At 42.2% G+C, this 14,846-nt stretch overlaps 1 protein-coding gene across 1 annotated transcript; it reads right to left on the bottom strand.

Annotated features, from left to right (window-relative positions):
- Positions 1 to 2,344: 2,344 nt before the first annotated feature.
- Positions 2,345 to 3,205, bottom strand: LOC137305022 (mu-type opioid receptor-like). The gene has a single exon (XM_067973790.1). The coding sequence runs from the start codon at positions 3,173 to 3,175 to the stop codon at positions 2,345 to 2,347; it is 831 nt and encodes a 276-aa protein (XP_067829891.1). The 5' UTR covers positions 3,176 to 3,205.
- Between the last annotated feature and the right edge of the window lie 11,641 nt (positions 3,206 to 14,846).

Raw genomic sequence — 14,846 nt, 5'->3', positions numbered from 1 at the left:
CAGTTGGGAAAGATTCCCATCAGTGCTTGACAAAGGATAGAAGATTCCTTTTTTCCCTACCAGTCAAGATGCCAGATACACAATGGGAAGATTCCCTTTCATCGCTTTGAGTAAATGTATCATCTACACAATGGGAAAATGAACTTTGTTCCCAATAGTGAAGATATCTGAAACAAAACTGGAAGATTCATTTGCTCCCTCTGATTGACCATATCATCTGCAGAACAGAAAGATTGCATTTGGTCCATATGAGTAAAAATATCAGCGACAGAACACTGAAATTGCAACTGAACTGTGCGTCTGAGGACATCAAGAACTGATCTGGAATACCTTGGTCTCCGTGTGCACGGATATCATCTGCAATACAATATGATATGTATTTCTGCAAAATGTAAGGGATTTCGCAGGTAAACATCGACGGAAGTTTTCCGCTAATTCTGACACATGGTCCAGAGGGTATGATCTTCCATTGCCTGTGAGGATGCACTGTGATTCTCGACATGAGATATAACCTTGGGTTAATTCAAGCTGAGCTCTTCCTTGAATCCAGACAGGCACACTTTCGCAGAGGGGTCATTTAAATTTGACCAGGAGAGCGGACCACGTCCAACTTTTACACATCCCCAGTCCTTGAGCATTGAAGCGAATTGTTGAGCTCCTAACGCCAAAAATCAAATCATGATCATCTAATTGGAACGGATCATTTACCAGCAAGGCTCAGATTCACGGATTGGGCCAGCTGGACACTGCGTTATAATGAAGTCATGGCTACGGTAGTGTAATGGTTCGCTACGCTGTAAAGTGGCCACACAATCCACACATTTGTTTCAAACAACTGACAGTGATTCAAGGCAGAAGGCCTGCCATCACCAGCACTGTGGGAGAACCTTCACCACACGGACTGCGGCGGTTCAAGAAGGCGGCTCACCACCACCTTCTCAAGGGCAATTCGAGATGGGCAATGAATGCTGGCCTTGCTAGCGACGCTCACAACCCATGAACGAATAAAACAAAAGGTTCACAGGACAATTAGCGATGGACAATAAAGTCCGGCCTATCCAGGGATGCCCACATTCAAAGAATAAATTAAATAAATAAGTCCCGTTATTTTACAATATGGTCCAATTGTTATATAATCTCGCACACCCAGTGATGTGACTTCCCTTGTCTATTAATCTCCAGTCAGGAGACAGGTGTGGAGCTTATCACAAAGAAACAACATTTCTGTCCCTTTTTGCAGAAATGCATATATTGTTGTGTCTCTGATATCATAGGAACATAACATCATAGGAACAGGAGTAGGCCATTTAGCCACTGGAGGCGGTTCTGCCGTTCAATGAGTTCATGGCTGATCTGTGAATTAACTTCATATACCCGGCTTTGCCCCAAATCCTTTAATACCTATGAATAACAAAAATAGATCAATCTCTGATTTCAAATTAACAATCGAGCTAGCATCAACCGCCGATTGCCGAACAGAGTTCCAAACTTCTACCACCCCAGTTGAAGTGTTTCCTAACTTCACTCCTGAAGGTTCTGGCTCGATTTTTAGGCGGTATCCCACTAGTCCGAGACTCTCCGACCATCGGAAATTGTTTTTCTATATTTACCCCTTCAGTTCCCCTTAATATCTTGAAAACTTTGATCATCTCGCACCTTAATCTTCTAAAATCTAGGGAATACAACCATAGTTTGTGTAATCTCACCTAATTTAACCCTTGGATTCCAGTTATCATTCTAGCAAACCTATGCTGCACCCCCTCCAAGATCAATATCACCTTCCTAAGGTGCGGTGCTCAGAGCTGTACAAAGTATATCAGGTGAGGTCGAACCAGGGCTTTCTATAGCTGTAGCATAACTTCAAACCCCTTACACACAGGAACCAAACTGACATCCTTTAAGACTGGATACAAAAGAAGCATTCCCGATGAGTTTCTGATGCCCTCACACGTACAGACCAGATGGAATCTTCACGTTGTGTATCTGATATCTTCATCAGTAGCAGCCAAAGGGAATCTTCTGCAAATCATTGAGAACCGGTGGGCACCATTGCTCGCTGTGCTTTCACCTCAAAAAATGAACGATTGTGAAACGTTGTGAAGTTTATGTTAAAACATTATTTCAGCAATATGTTTGGAAAATTCGGTGTGGTTTGTTTTCTGATATCGGTATGGCGAGTTTTCGAACAGCAGCGTAACTGCCATCACCTTGTGAGGTGGGAAAATGGCCAACTGGTGTTGTGGAAGGTTGAGAACCAATGGGTGCAATATTTGGCCTCAGCCGAACACTTCAAGTAGCAACAACGAACCTGGATACCAGGAAAATACGAGGAATTAAAATTTAATTATTTAAATAATTTAGTAATGACAGTAACCGGATATTTCATCATATTCTTCATCTCCTCTCGGAATCTCCTCTGGGTCAATGCATAAATGCACGTGTTCGTGCAGGAGCTCAAATACATCAACAGAAGTGCGATTCTAATTGCCAAATAAAGTGAGTTTGAACCTTTGAAAGTAGGTGTCTCCGTCACACCGACACAGATGTTTATTACAGTAATCGGCGTCCACAACACAATAAAACTCCCCGAGATAGCGAAGAGCAGAATGATGGATGTTCTTCGGTTCTTCATCTCGGGATCACTGCTGTTCTCCCCATTGTTTCTGCTCTTCAGGGCTCTGCGAGATCTACTGGCCATTAAGATGTGCCTGGCAGTGAGAGAATTTAACAGCAATAACAAAGGGAATGGGAGAATTGGGGATGAGAGAGTGTTGATCCATTTGTAAGCTACCCATGCCGGTGAATAAAAATGTCCTGATACTGTACGGCAGCCCCACGGTATATCGTCAATAATAGAGTAGGGCTCGTAACGGAAATAAACAGGAATATTCATCAAAAAGCTGAGCAAACACACGATCGTTAAAACTACAGAGGCAGTTCTTTCGGTGCAATATTTTAATTTTAGTTTCTGACAACAAATCGATATGAAGCGGTCAAAGGTGAATGATACTGTGAACCAGACAGAGATTTGGCTAATAAATACTTGCATAAAAGCAGTAAAACGGCACACGTAAGTGTAGCTCAACCATGAATTTAGAAAATGATACCGAAAGATGTTTTGCAAAATTACATTAAACATGCAAACCATTAGATCTGCCAATGCCATGGCCGCCATGTAACGAGTGATTCCTTTGGAGAGACCGCACTTTCCCCGTGACAGGATCACAACTGACATCAGGTTCGCTGTAAGAAATTGGAAAAACCAGGAGAATTAACGAAGAAATAGATTAGCGATATAAAATCACACTCCCTTGGAATTGAATGTTTCGTCGCTGTGAGACAGGAGGCTTGTTACTGAAACGGATTCCTCCGAGTCTCACTGGGTGGGTTGCTGAGACAACCAGAACAGGGTGGTACCAAGTTCACTCACCACTGTGCTGATTTAATTGCCCTCATTCGAGAATAAAGTATGTGCCAATAACGGCATTGGCTCTTCCTTTGTCACACGTGATTTAATGTGACAGTTTCACATTACTGATGAGAAGCCGCGTCCTCGTGTGAGGGTAATGAACAGAGTTCAGTAAAATAGCCATTGATTTGCTTCAAATTCTGACAGAAAAGGGGTAATTTTAACCCACGGATCGGGTGAAACGCCGGTTTTACACCCCATTAACTTCAATGGAGGGTGAAATCTGGTGGGGTATAAAACCAGCGTAACACTCGACCCCGTCAGTTTCCCGACTGTCGGGTTGGATTAATTTTGCCTCCAAAGTCAAGTCACAGCGTGACAAAATTCAGGAGTCGGAAATACAGCATCTTGGAGATGCACACCAGGCCTGTTAACATCTGGAAGAGAAATTCAATTTAAAACTCCGCATAAGGATCCTCGCGTTCGACCTGATGGCCACAGTTATTCCAGGTGGCTGATTGCGCGTCGTTTAACAAAGGGAAGAACTTGCATTTGATGCAGACATTCAGAGAGCCTGATATAATATCACAAAAGTTGTCATTTTGAAGTAAATAAGAAGTGAGAGATTTCGAATCAATAATCTAACCACCTGCTGCTGCTGAAACCTCCTGCTGATTACCACCTACCACCTATCAGCCATACAAATACTGTGGCTACGAGAGCAGGTCAGAGGCTGGGTATTCTGCGGCGAGTGACTCACCTCCTGACTCCCCAAAGCCTTTCCACCATCTCCAAGACACATGTCAGGAGTGTGATGGAATACTCTCCACTTGATTGGATGAGTGCAGCTCCAACAACACTCAAAAAGCTCGACACCATCCAAGATAAAGCAGCCCACTTGATTGACACCCCATCCACCACCCTAAACATTCACTCCCATCACCACCGGCGCACTGTGGCTGCAGTGTGTACCATCCACAGGATGCACTGCATCAACTCGCCAAGGCTTCTTCAAAAGCACCTCCCAAACCCGCGACCTCTACCACCTAGAAGGACGAGAGCAGCAGACACATGGGAACAACACCACCTGCACGTTCCCCTCCAAGTCACACACCATCCCGACTTGGAAATATATCGCCGTTCCTTCATTGTCGCTGGGTCAAAATCCTGGAACTCCCTTCCTAACAGCACTGTGGGAGAACCGTCCACGGACTGCAGCGGTTCAAGAAGGCGGCTCACCACCACCTTCTCAAGGGCAATTAGGGATGGGCAATAAATGCTGGCCTCGCCAGCGACGCCCACATCCCACTAACGAATTTTTTAAAATGGTCAACCAAGGAACAAAGATATAGAGGCAAACAGCATGTATTAAAAGCAACAATGTAATTAAACAATGGTTCAAAAAATAAATGCTTGTTATTACTTCAAAAGCAAAATACTGCGGATCCTAGAAATCTGAAAAATATCAGAAAATGCCGAAAATACCCAGTGAGACAGCATCTGTGGTAAAGAAGCAGAGTTAACGGTTCAGGTCGATGACCTTTCGTCATTAACTTATTACTTACTGGGAAGACCAATAATTGCAAGAATTGGATAGCAAATGACTGATTCGTAGAAAATTGCTGATCCTCCCATTTCCTGCCTAAGCGAGACAATCGTGGATGCAAGGCTCTGGTTTGGACACAAAGACAATGCATTGAAACAGGAGGTGTTTTATACACCAGTCAGTCCCACAGGGAGACAGTGGTTTTACATTAAACCCGGTATCAGCCACGCGCGCTGGAACAAACACATTAGAACATATTTAGTTTCCAAACGATCACTTAATGAGGCAGTGAGTAAATCGAGGCTCCAAGGGGCATTCTCAGGCTTATGAATGCCCCGCTCTGAACCTGTTACCTCATTACATCATCTTGATCGCGTTATTCTGCTCTTGGGAACACGATGCTTTAATTCATTCTGCGATGGCTTCGTTTCTTCAGTCATAAAAACTGAAAGTTAAATGGAGAAGAAGGGGAATAAAATGTGAACCCGTCCGTTAGCACATGAGAGTCAAAGTGTAAATAATATCAAAAAGCTGTGAGAGTGATAGAGTGATAGAGTAAATCGTATTGACTTGATGACATACAGTATCGAAGCTGGGAGTGGAATATAAAATGGGTCATCACCCGGCAGCACTGTTCAATTAGGTGTCAGTGCAATTAACACAATTTCACCAGCATAACATGGTCGGCGATTGAGTGACCATTGTCACCAATGTTATACCCTGAATGGTTATTTTGATCAATATAACATATCTGCAATGTACCTCATGGCTACCGATCTGCTCAATCACAAACGCACCTCCAACTTTGATGCCCTTGCCTCCATTAAAACCATTACTCTCTCTCACCCTGGTCCTTGCCCTGGTACAGCCTCCATCTTCACTCCCTTAAGTCGAACGGACCCAGATTTGAACATTTATGGAGACAACTGGTTTAGCAATTCATTGCCAGATCTGGTTGGAGCACATAAAGCTTTATCGGGTCATGGTCTCCTCTGCCAAAATTGCTCACTATTCCAGGATCATTCTGGAATGCAAACATAACCCCGGCGTCTCTTCTCCACTACAAACCGTCTTTTAAACTCTTTGTCCTGCCCCCACTAATCTCGCCTCCAACAACAGTACTCTCTTTCTAAGATTGAGGCCATCAGTTCAGCTGCTTCTGCCACTTCCCTCACTTCCCTGAGCCCACCGAGCCAAACTTGCCCCAACATTCCTCCCTGACTTAGCCTTGAACATCCATCTTTCTCTAGTTTCTCTCCTAACTCCCCTCATGCCCTCTCCAAGCTTATCTTGACCATGAAACCCACTTCCTGCTGCGTCAACCCTATTCTCACCAAACTGCTGACCACCCAACTTCTCTTTCGAGCCTCCATGTTTGCTGATATTGTTGAGGTTTCCCTGTCCCATTTCCTGGAATAACTGTGGCCACCAGGTCTAATGTGAGGCCCCTCATGCGGAGTTTTAACCTGAGTTTTTCTTCCAGATGTTAACAAGCCTGTTGCACATGTCCAAGATTTTGTATTTCTGACTCACGTGTATTTCTGAGCTTCTCTCACGCTGTGAACTCTGTTTGCTTTATGTCAGAATTTGAAGCAAATCAATGGCTATTTTACTGATTTTCTCTCCTTTAAATCTGCCGTCCTCACACCCCTGATCAAGCAAACAACCTTGGCCCACCTGTCATCGCAAACAACTATCACCAAGCTGCAATTCCACTCCAAGGTCCTTGAAGTTGTTAACGTCTCCCAAATATGTGCGCATCCTTCCCGCAACTCCATGTTTGAATCCTTCCAATCAGGTTTCTGCCTCTGCCACAGGACTGAAACAGCCGTTATCAAAGTCACAAATGACATCGTATGTGACTGTGACCGTGGTGAAATATCCCTCCTCATCCTGCTCGACCTCACCTCAGACTTCGACACGGTTGAGAACACCATCCTCCTCCATACAAGGCCCTAAAGATGCAAACAAAGCACAGGGGTTCATTTCTAAATGAATAGAATTGAAAAGCAGAGAAGTTATGTTAAACATGTATGGAATGTTGGTTGGACCACACTTGGAGCACTGCCGACAGCTCCAGTCTCCATGTTGCAAAAGAGTATAGAGGCACTGGAAAAGGTTCAAAAAAGGTTTACAAGGATGATATCAAAATTGAGAGGGTACAAATATCTGGAAAAACCAAACAGGCTGGAGATCTTTTCTCCAGAAAACAGAAGGCTGAGCGGTGACCTAATCGAGATCTTCAAAATTATGAAGGTGTTTGAGAGGAGAAATGTAGAGAAGATGTTACCAATAATGGAGGAATCTAAAACGAGGGGCCATAAAAATAAGATATTTCCCAATAAATCCAATAAAGAATTCAGGAGAAACCCACAAAGTTGTTAGAATGTGGAACTTGCTACCACATGGAGCAGTTCAGACGAATAGTAGAAATGTAGTTAAGGGGAAGCATGATAAGTACATGTCGGAGAAAGTGATCGAGGACATGCAGATCGGTTTAGATAAAATAAAGTGGAACGAGGCTTGTGCGGAGTATAAAAACGAGCACAGACCAGTTGGGCCGAATGGCCTGTTGCTGTGCTGTAAATTCTTTGTAAATCTATGTAATACCATACACAGTAAATGGTAATGATTCGCTCCCGCCTGGGACTGTATGGCTCGTGTGTGTCTCAGTTTCAGCTTTGGAATTGTACAGCACACAGCGGGTGAAAGGGAATAATTCACACCCGTCTGGTACTGTACGGCCTCTGTGTGTTTCAATGTCAGCTCATCTACGTGTACAGCACACAGCGGGTACAAGGGAACGATTCACTCTCGTCTGGTACTGTATGGTCCATGTGTGTCTCAGTTTCAGCTCCTATACATGTACAGTACACAGTGGGTTTAAGGGAACGATTCAGTCCCGTCTGATACTTTAATGCCACATGTGTGTCTCAATGTCAGCTCCTGTACATGTACTTACACCGTGAGTAAAAGGGAATGATTGACGGAAAGTCCCTGTCATACCGAGGAATTTTTGATTTGATATTAAAAATGTGTCACAAATGGGTCAGCACAGACACGGGTCATGTGTTAATGACTGTTCAACGGATGTGTGTATCCGTGTCACTGTTCACATAATATAATCCAAGGACCCCTTGCAGCCTGTTTCCGCTTCCCGCTTTGTTCCAAGCAGCCCAGGGCTCCCTCAACACCTGCCTTCCCCTTCTCTGTGGCACAAGCAACCCAGGGACACCTCGCAGCCTATCTCCCCTTCACACTGTTGCCCAAGGACCGCAGGTACCCTCACCGCCTATCTCCGACTCCCCTTGTGCCCAAGTAACCCAGCCTCCCCAGGCACAGCACTCGCTGTCCAGCGACTACATTAAAGAACTAAAGTTAAACAGCATCTGCTGCAAATACACAACAGATGCAAAACCGTAATTGCTGCTAACACCTTCCTTGTGCTCTGTACTGGGCCTCAGGTTTCGTATATTCTCCCATCGACTCTTCCTTTGTGTGTTTCGTCACTTTGAAATTTCTCAGACACGGTTACACATTTCATTGCCTCAGGATGTTTACTGTGAACAGTGTGGATGTGAGGGACACAATCTAATTCTGACCGTATTGAATTGAGCAAATTCCCCATCTCCATTGAACAACCCCAACTCCTGCCTTTGTAACGATAGCAGGGAATTTACAAATGTGTTTATCATTATAGTAGAAGAAAAAGTGTAATCAAAAAAGATGCTGGTAATATTGCTAATGAAAATAAGGAAATGGCTGACGTGATGAATGATTCCTTTGTGCTAGTCTTCACAGTAGAGGAATAGGATAATATTCCTTACATTCCAGGGAATCTAATAATGAATCAAGGACTGGAACTCACTGACGATAATGTACGCAAGAAAACTGAATTAGAAATATTGATGGCCGTATAGAATGACAAATCCCCAGGCCTTATACTTTACCCCCAGGATTTTAAAGGAAGTAGGTGAGGAAATTGCAGATGCTTTCGCCATAATATTCACAGCACTCCCGATTCTGGAATTGGCCCTTTAGATTGGAATACTGCAAATGTAACTCCATTATTTAAGAAAAATGAGAGAGAAATACCATGACATTTAAAATCTAATAATCTAACATTTGTTGTGGGGAAATTATTGTAATTTCAATTCAGGCAAGTGTGAGGTCATCCATATTGTACCAAAAAGGGATTGATCCGAATATTTTTGAATGCTGAAAAGTTAGGAACATTGGAGGTCCAAGGAGATTTTGTGCTCCATCTGCACAGATCAGTAAAATGTAGTCGTCAGGTAGAAAAAATTATCAAAAAGACTAATGGAATGTTAGCCTTCATCAGGAGAGGGATAGAATAGAAAGGACAGGAATGTTTGCCACAGCTATACAAAACCCTGGTTAGTCTACATCTGGAGTACTGTGTACAGTTCTGGGCACTGCGCCTCAGAAAGGATATATTGGCCTTGGAAGGAGTGCAGCGCAAATTCACGTGAATGTTACCAGGGATCCAAGGATTAGATTATGAGGTGAGAATACACAAACCAGGCTTGTCGTCCTTCGAATATAGAAGGTTAACGGGTGATTTGATTGACGTTTTTTCGGATTTTGAAAGGAATTGATAGGATAGATAGAGCGAATTTTTTTTCTGCTGATTGTGGAGTCGAGGACAAAGGGCCATAACCTTAAATTCAGAGCAAGGCCATTGAGGAGAGAAGTTGGGAAATCTTTCTTCACACATAGATTCTCAATGTGGAACTCTCTCCCACAAAAAGCAATAGATGCTACTTCAATTAATAACTTTAAATCTGAGATCTTTGACAGTTTTTCCAGCCAAGGTTATTTAAGGATATGGAGCCAAGGCGGGTGGATGAAATTAGGTTACAGATAAGTCATGACCTCATTGAACAGCGGAAAAGTCTCGAGGGACTGAATGACATACTCCTTTTCCCACGTTGACTTCCTGTCTCATGCACGTGTTTTAACGTGTGTTAAGCTTTTGAAAGCGAAATTGGAATATATTAAAATACCAACCATACAGTGAAACTTCACTAAAATGTCTTCAAGGCTTTCTCACGGCCATTTTATGTAATGTTGTCAAGATTATCATAAACTGTATGTCGGATCCTGCCTGTCATTGACTCCAAAAAATTCTAATTCTGGTAGAATTCTTCCTTTGGTTCTCTAGATTCATGTGTCTGATCTCAGCCACGTGTTCTTCTATTTACACACTGTCGGTTGCATTCATTCCTCATATCCTTTTCAGTTAAAGAGCTGTTTGTCAACATTCTATCCCAAAGAACGTCGATAGCCCTGACTTTCTAACTAAAGGCCAAGGTTAAGCACTTAACCCTGTGTTTTCCAAAATTAAGGAGGGAATTTTCAAATCTTAATTACTTCATCGACATGAAAGATCTCTTCTAATCTTTGAACACCAGCATGGAGTTCGGTGAGGCAGTTATACCGATGTCCTCGATATATATCGATACACCACCAGATTCCTACTGGTGAGTATTTTGAAAATTTAATTTGCTGATAGTCAACGCCATTGACATGGATTGACATTTGAACAACTAAACAAGCTAATATCAGAAGATTTTGAATAAAAGATTGGCTTATTGCTGACAAACATCCGCAAATGACCCTCTATCTGCGCAGTTGATCATGGCGCATCGCCTGATTCCTTTTTTCAACTGAGGAACTCCCCACAATCTGTTCTCTGCATCACTCCGTTCCTTTCCCAAAATAATTACTTTTATCATTCATTGTGCAATCCTATCCACCATTTTGTTGATAGCAGGCCGATATAATCAACTTTTCTCTTTTAATCCATCAACGTTTCTTGCCTAAGTTTATCATCATCTGAATGACATAATTTGCACATCAGCCCCTTGGAAGATTGCTTCTGTCCTGATAAAATGGCCTTCGACACGTCAAGCAGGACAGTTATATCAAATCGAATTGCATGGAAAAGTATTTCTGTAGATTTGGCAAACTAAAATATTTTAAAATCAGGTAAATTCATTGCAATGTGGATTCAGATCTGCTCAGCAGAACGAACAAGTAATCAATCAGGCATGCGGACAATGAATTCGATTTTTGAATTGCCCCAGTTGCGATCAATTCTGAAGATAAATTTACAATATATGTAGACTGGGAGAAAACATTGACGTACAAGTGACATATTGGACACTTTCATCCAGATGTTTGAATCTGATGAATGTTAGACGATCACATGCACAACTTAATCCTTAATATTGTTCACAATTGTTCATTTTTGAGATAAAAACGCAGCAGGGGAAGATTCCCATCAGTGCTTGACAAAGGGTAGAAGATTCCTATTTTCCCTACGAGTCAAGATGTCAGATACAAAATGTGAGGAAGCCATCAGGTCGCTATGAGCGAAAATATCAGATACAGAATAGGAAGATTCCCTTTGATCCCTATGAGTAAACGTATCATCTGCACAATGGGAAAATTTCCTTTGGTCGCTATGAGTGAAGATATCAGGTACATAACTGGAAGATTCCATCTGGTCCCTATGAGTGACTGTATAATCTGCAGAACGGAAAAGTTGCCGTTGGTCCATATGACTGAAAATATCAGCTACAGCACAGGGTGGTTACTACTGGTTTGTATGTGAGAGGACAGCAGGAACTGATCAAGAATACCTTTGGTCACCGTGTGCAAGGGTATCAGAAGCAATAAAATATGCGATGTATTTCTGCACAAAGTAAGGGATTTCACGTGCAAACATAGGCGGTGGTTTTCTGCGAAGTATGACACATGGTCCAGAGCGTGTGATCTTTCACTGCTGTCAGGATGCATTGTGATTCTCCACATGTGATGTACTCTAGGTTTAACTCAAGCTGAGCTGCTCCCAGCCTCCAGACAGGCATACTTTCGCAGAGAGGTCATTTAAATTTGACCAGGAGAATGGACCCCGCCCAACTTCTAGATGTTCTCAGTCCTTGAGCATTGAAGCGAATAGTTGAGCTCCTAAAGCCAAAAATCAAATCATAATCTTCTAATTGGAGCAGATCTTTAACAAACAAGGCACAGATTTATGAATTGGGCAAGCTTGACAGTGCATTATAATGATATAACGGTTACGACAATGAAGCGGTTATATTCCTGGGCTAGTAATTCGGAGACCTTGAGTTCAAATTGCACCACCGCTTTATGAGAATTTTAATTCTGTTTCCCTGGACATCTGGAAAAAAAGCCAGTAAAAGTGATCATAAGGCAATCTGATAGTTTTAAAAACCGAATCGGTTCAATGATGTCCTTTAGGGAAGGAAAACTGTCATAGATTCTGGCCTATTGTTACTTGGTTGACTCTTATCTACCCTCATAATGGACATGCAAGCCACACAGTTGTATCATACCAATAAAGATGATTCAAGGAAGAAGGTCGGTCATCACCTTCTCACGTCAACTAGCGATGGGCAATAAATGCCGGCCTAGCCAGGGATGTACACATTCTGAGAATAAATTTAAAAACAAATTCTACTATTTTACAATATGGTCCAATTGTTATATAACCTCGCACACCCAACGATGTGACTTCCTGTGTCTATCAATCTCCCGTCAGGAGAGCTCTGTGGACCTTGTCACAAAGAAACACAATTTCTGTCCCTTACTTGTTGCAGAATTACATACCATATTGTTATGGTTCTGATATCATTGGAACATTGGATCATAGGCACATGAGTAGGCCATTTAACCCCTCGAGCCTGTTCTGCCATTGAATGAATTCATGGCTGATCTCTGATCTAACTCAATATACCCGCCTTCGCCCCAAATCGCTTGACACCTTTAGTTGACAAAAATCTATCAATCTCAGATTAACAATTAACAATTGAGTTAGCATCAACTGCCGTTTGCCGAAGCGAGTTCCAAACTTCTATCATTCTTTGCGTGTGGAAGCGTTTCCTAACTTCACTCCTCAAGATGCTGGCTGTAATTTTTCGGCTATGTCCCCTAGTCCTAGAGTCCTCAACCAGCGTAAATACTTTCTCTCGATCTACCATATCAGTTCCCTTTAATATCTTGAAAACTTCGAGCAAATCACCCCTTAATCTTCCACATTCCAGGGAATACAACCCTAGTTTGTGTAATCTCTCACAATTGAACCCTTGGAGTCCAAGTATCATTCTAGTAAATCAACGCTGCCCTTCCATCAAGTTCAATATCCTTTCCATTTTGAGGTACTTTGAACTGTACACAGTTCTCCAGGTGCGGTCTAACCAGGGCTTTGTATAACAGGAAGCAATGCATGCATTGCAACAATTATACATTCCTTTCTGGCACGAAAACACAAAAGGAAAAGCGGCCTAACCGTGGCTAACAAAAGAAATTAAGAATAGTATTAGATCAAAAGAGGAATCATATAAAGTTACCGGAAAAAGAAGCAAGCCTGAAGATTGGGAGCAGTTTAGAATTCAGCAAAAAAGGATCAAGAGATCAATTAAGAAGTGAAAAATAGAGTATGAGAGTAAACTTGCAAGGGACATAGAAGTGGACTGTAAAAGCTTCAATAAGTATGTAAAAAGAAGAAGATTAGCGAAGGCAAATGTAAGTCCCTTACAGTCAGAAACGGAAGAATTTATAATGGGGAAGAAGGAAATTGCAGAGCAATTGAACAAATACTTCGGTTTTGTCTTCACGGAAAAGGACACAAATAACTTCCCAGAAATGCGAGGGAACCAAGGGAGTAGTGAGAAGGAGGAATTAAAGGAAATTAGTATTAGTAAAAAAATAGTACTGGAGAAATTAATGGGACTGAAAGCCGATAAATCCACAGGGCCTGATAATGTGCATCCCAGAATACTGAAAGCGGTAGCCATGGAAATAGTGGATGCATGAGTTGTCATTTTCCAAAATTCGATCGATTATGGAACAGTTCCTGCAGATTGGAGGGTGGCAAATGTAAGCCCACTATTTTAAAAATTGAGGGAGAGAGAAAACAGGGAAAACAGACCGGGTAGCCTAACATCAGTAGTAGGAAAAATGCTAGAGTCTATTATAAGAATGTGATAACAGGACACTTAGAAAATATCAAAGGGATTAGACAAAGTCAACATGGATTTCTGAAAGGATAATCATGTTTGACAAAATCACTGCAGTTTTTTGAGGATATAACTGGTAGAATAGGTAAGAGAGAACCAGTAGATGTGGTTTATTTGGAATTTCAGAAAGCCTTTGATAAAGACCCACATGAAAAATGAAAGCACATTGGATTGTGGGTAATATACTGTCGTGGATTGAAAATTGGTTAACAGTCAGGAAACAGAGAGTTGGAATAAATGGGTCTTTTTCGGGGTGGCAGGCAGTGACTAGTGGGTTACCGCAGGGATCAGTGCTTGGGCCCCAGCTATTCACAATATATATCAATGATTTGGAGAAGAGAACCAAATGTAATATTTCCAAGTTTGCTGACGACACAAAATTAGGTGGGATCATGAAATGTGAGGAGAAAGCAAAGAGGCATCAAGGCGATTGAGGTAAGTTGAGTGAGTGGGCAAATACATGGCAGATGCAGTATAATGTGGATAAATGTGAAGTTATCCACTTCGGAAGAAAAAACAGAAAGGCAGAGTATCATTGAAATGGTGATGGACTGGGAAATGTTAATGAACAAAGGGACCTGGGTGTCTTTGTACACCAGTCACTGAAAGCAAACATGCAGGTGCAGCAAGCAGTTAGGAAGGCAAATGGTATGTTGGCCTTCATTGCAAGAGGATTTGAGTACATGAGCTAATATGTCTTACTGCAGTTATACAGGGCTTGGTGAGACCACATCTGGAGTATTGTATGCAGTTTTGGTCTCCTTATCTAATAAAGGATATAATTGCCTTAGAGGGAGTGCAACGAATGTTCACCAGGCTGATT

The sequence above is a fragment of the Heptranchias perlo genome, chromosome 39 (genome assembly GCF_035084215.1).
Source record: "Heptranchias perlo isolate sHepPer1 chromosome 39, sHepPer1.hap1, whole genome shotgun sequence".
Classification (NCBI taxonomy): domain Eukaryota; kingdom Metazoa; phylum Chordata; class Chondrichthyes; order Hexanchiformes; family Hexanchidae; genus Heptranchias; species Heptranchias perlo.
The sequence above is the reverse complement of the archived record's forward strand: the minus strand, read 5'-3'. Positions and strand labels throughout refer to the sequence as shown.

Bases quoted from the DNA above. Each gene is read 5' to 3' on its own strand.
- LOC137305022 (XM_067973790.1), bottom strand. From the start codon at position 3,175: ATGGCGGCCATGGCATTGGCAGATCTAATGGTTTGCATGTTTAATGTA.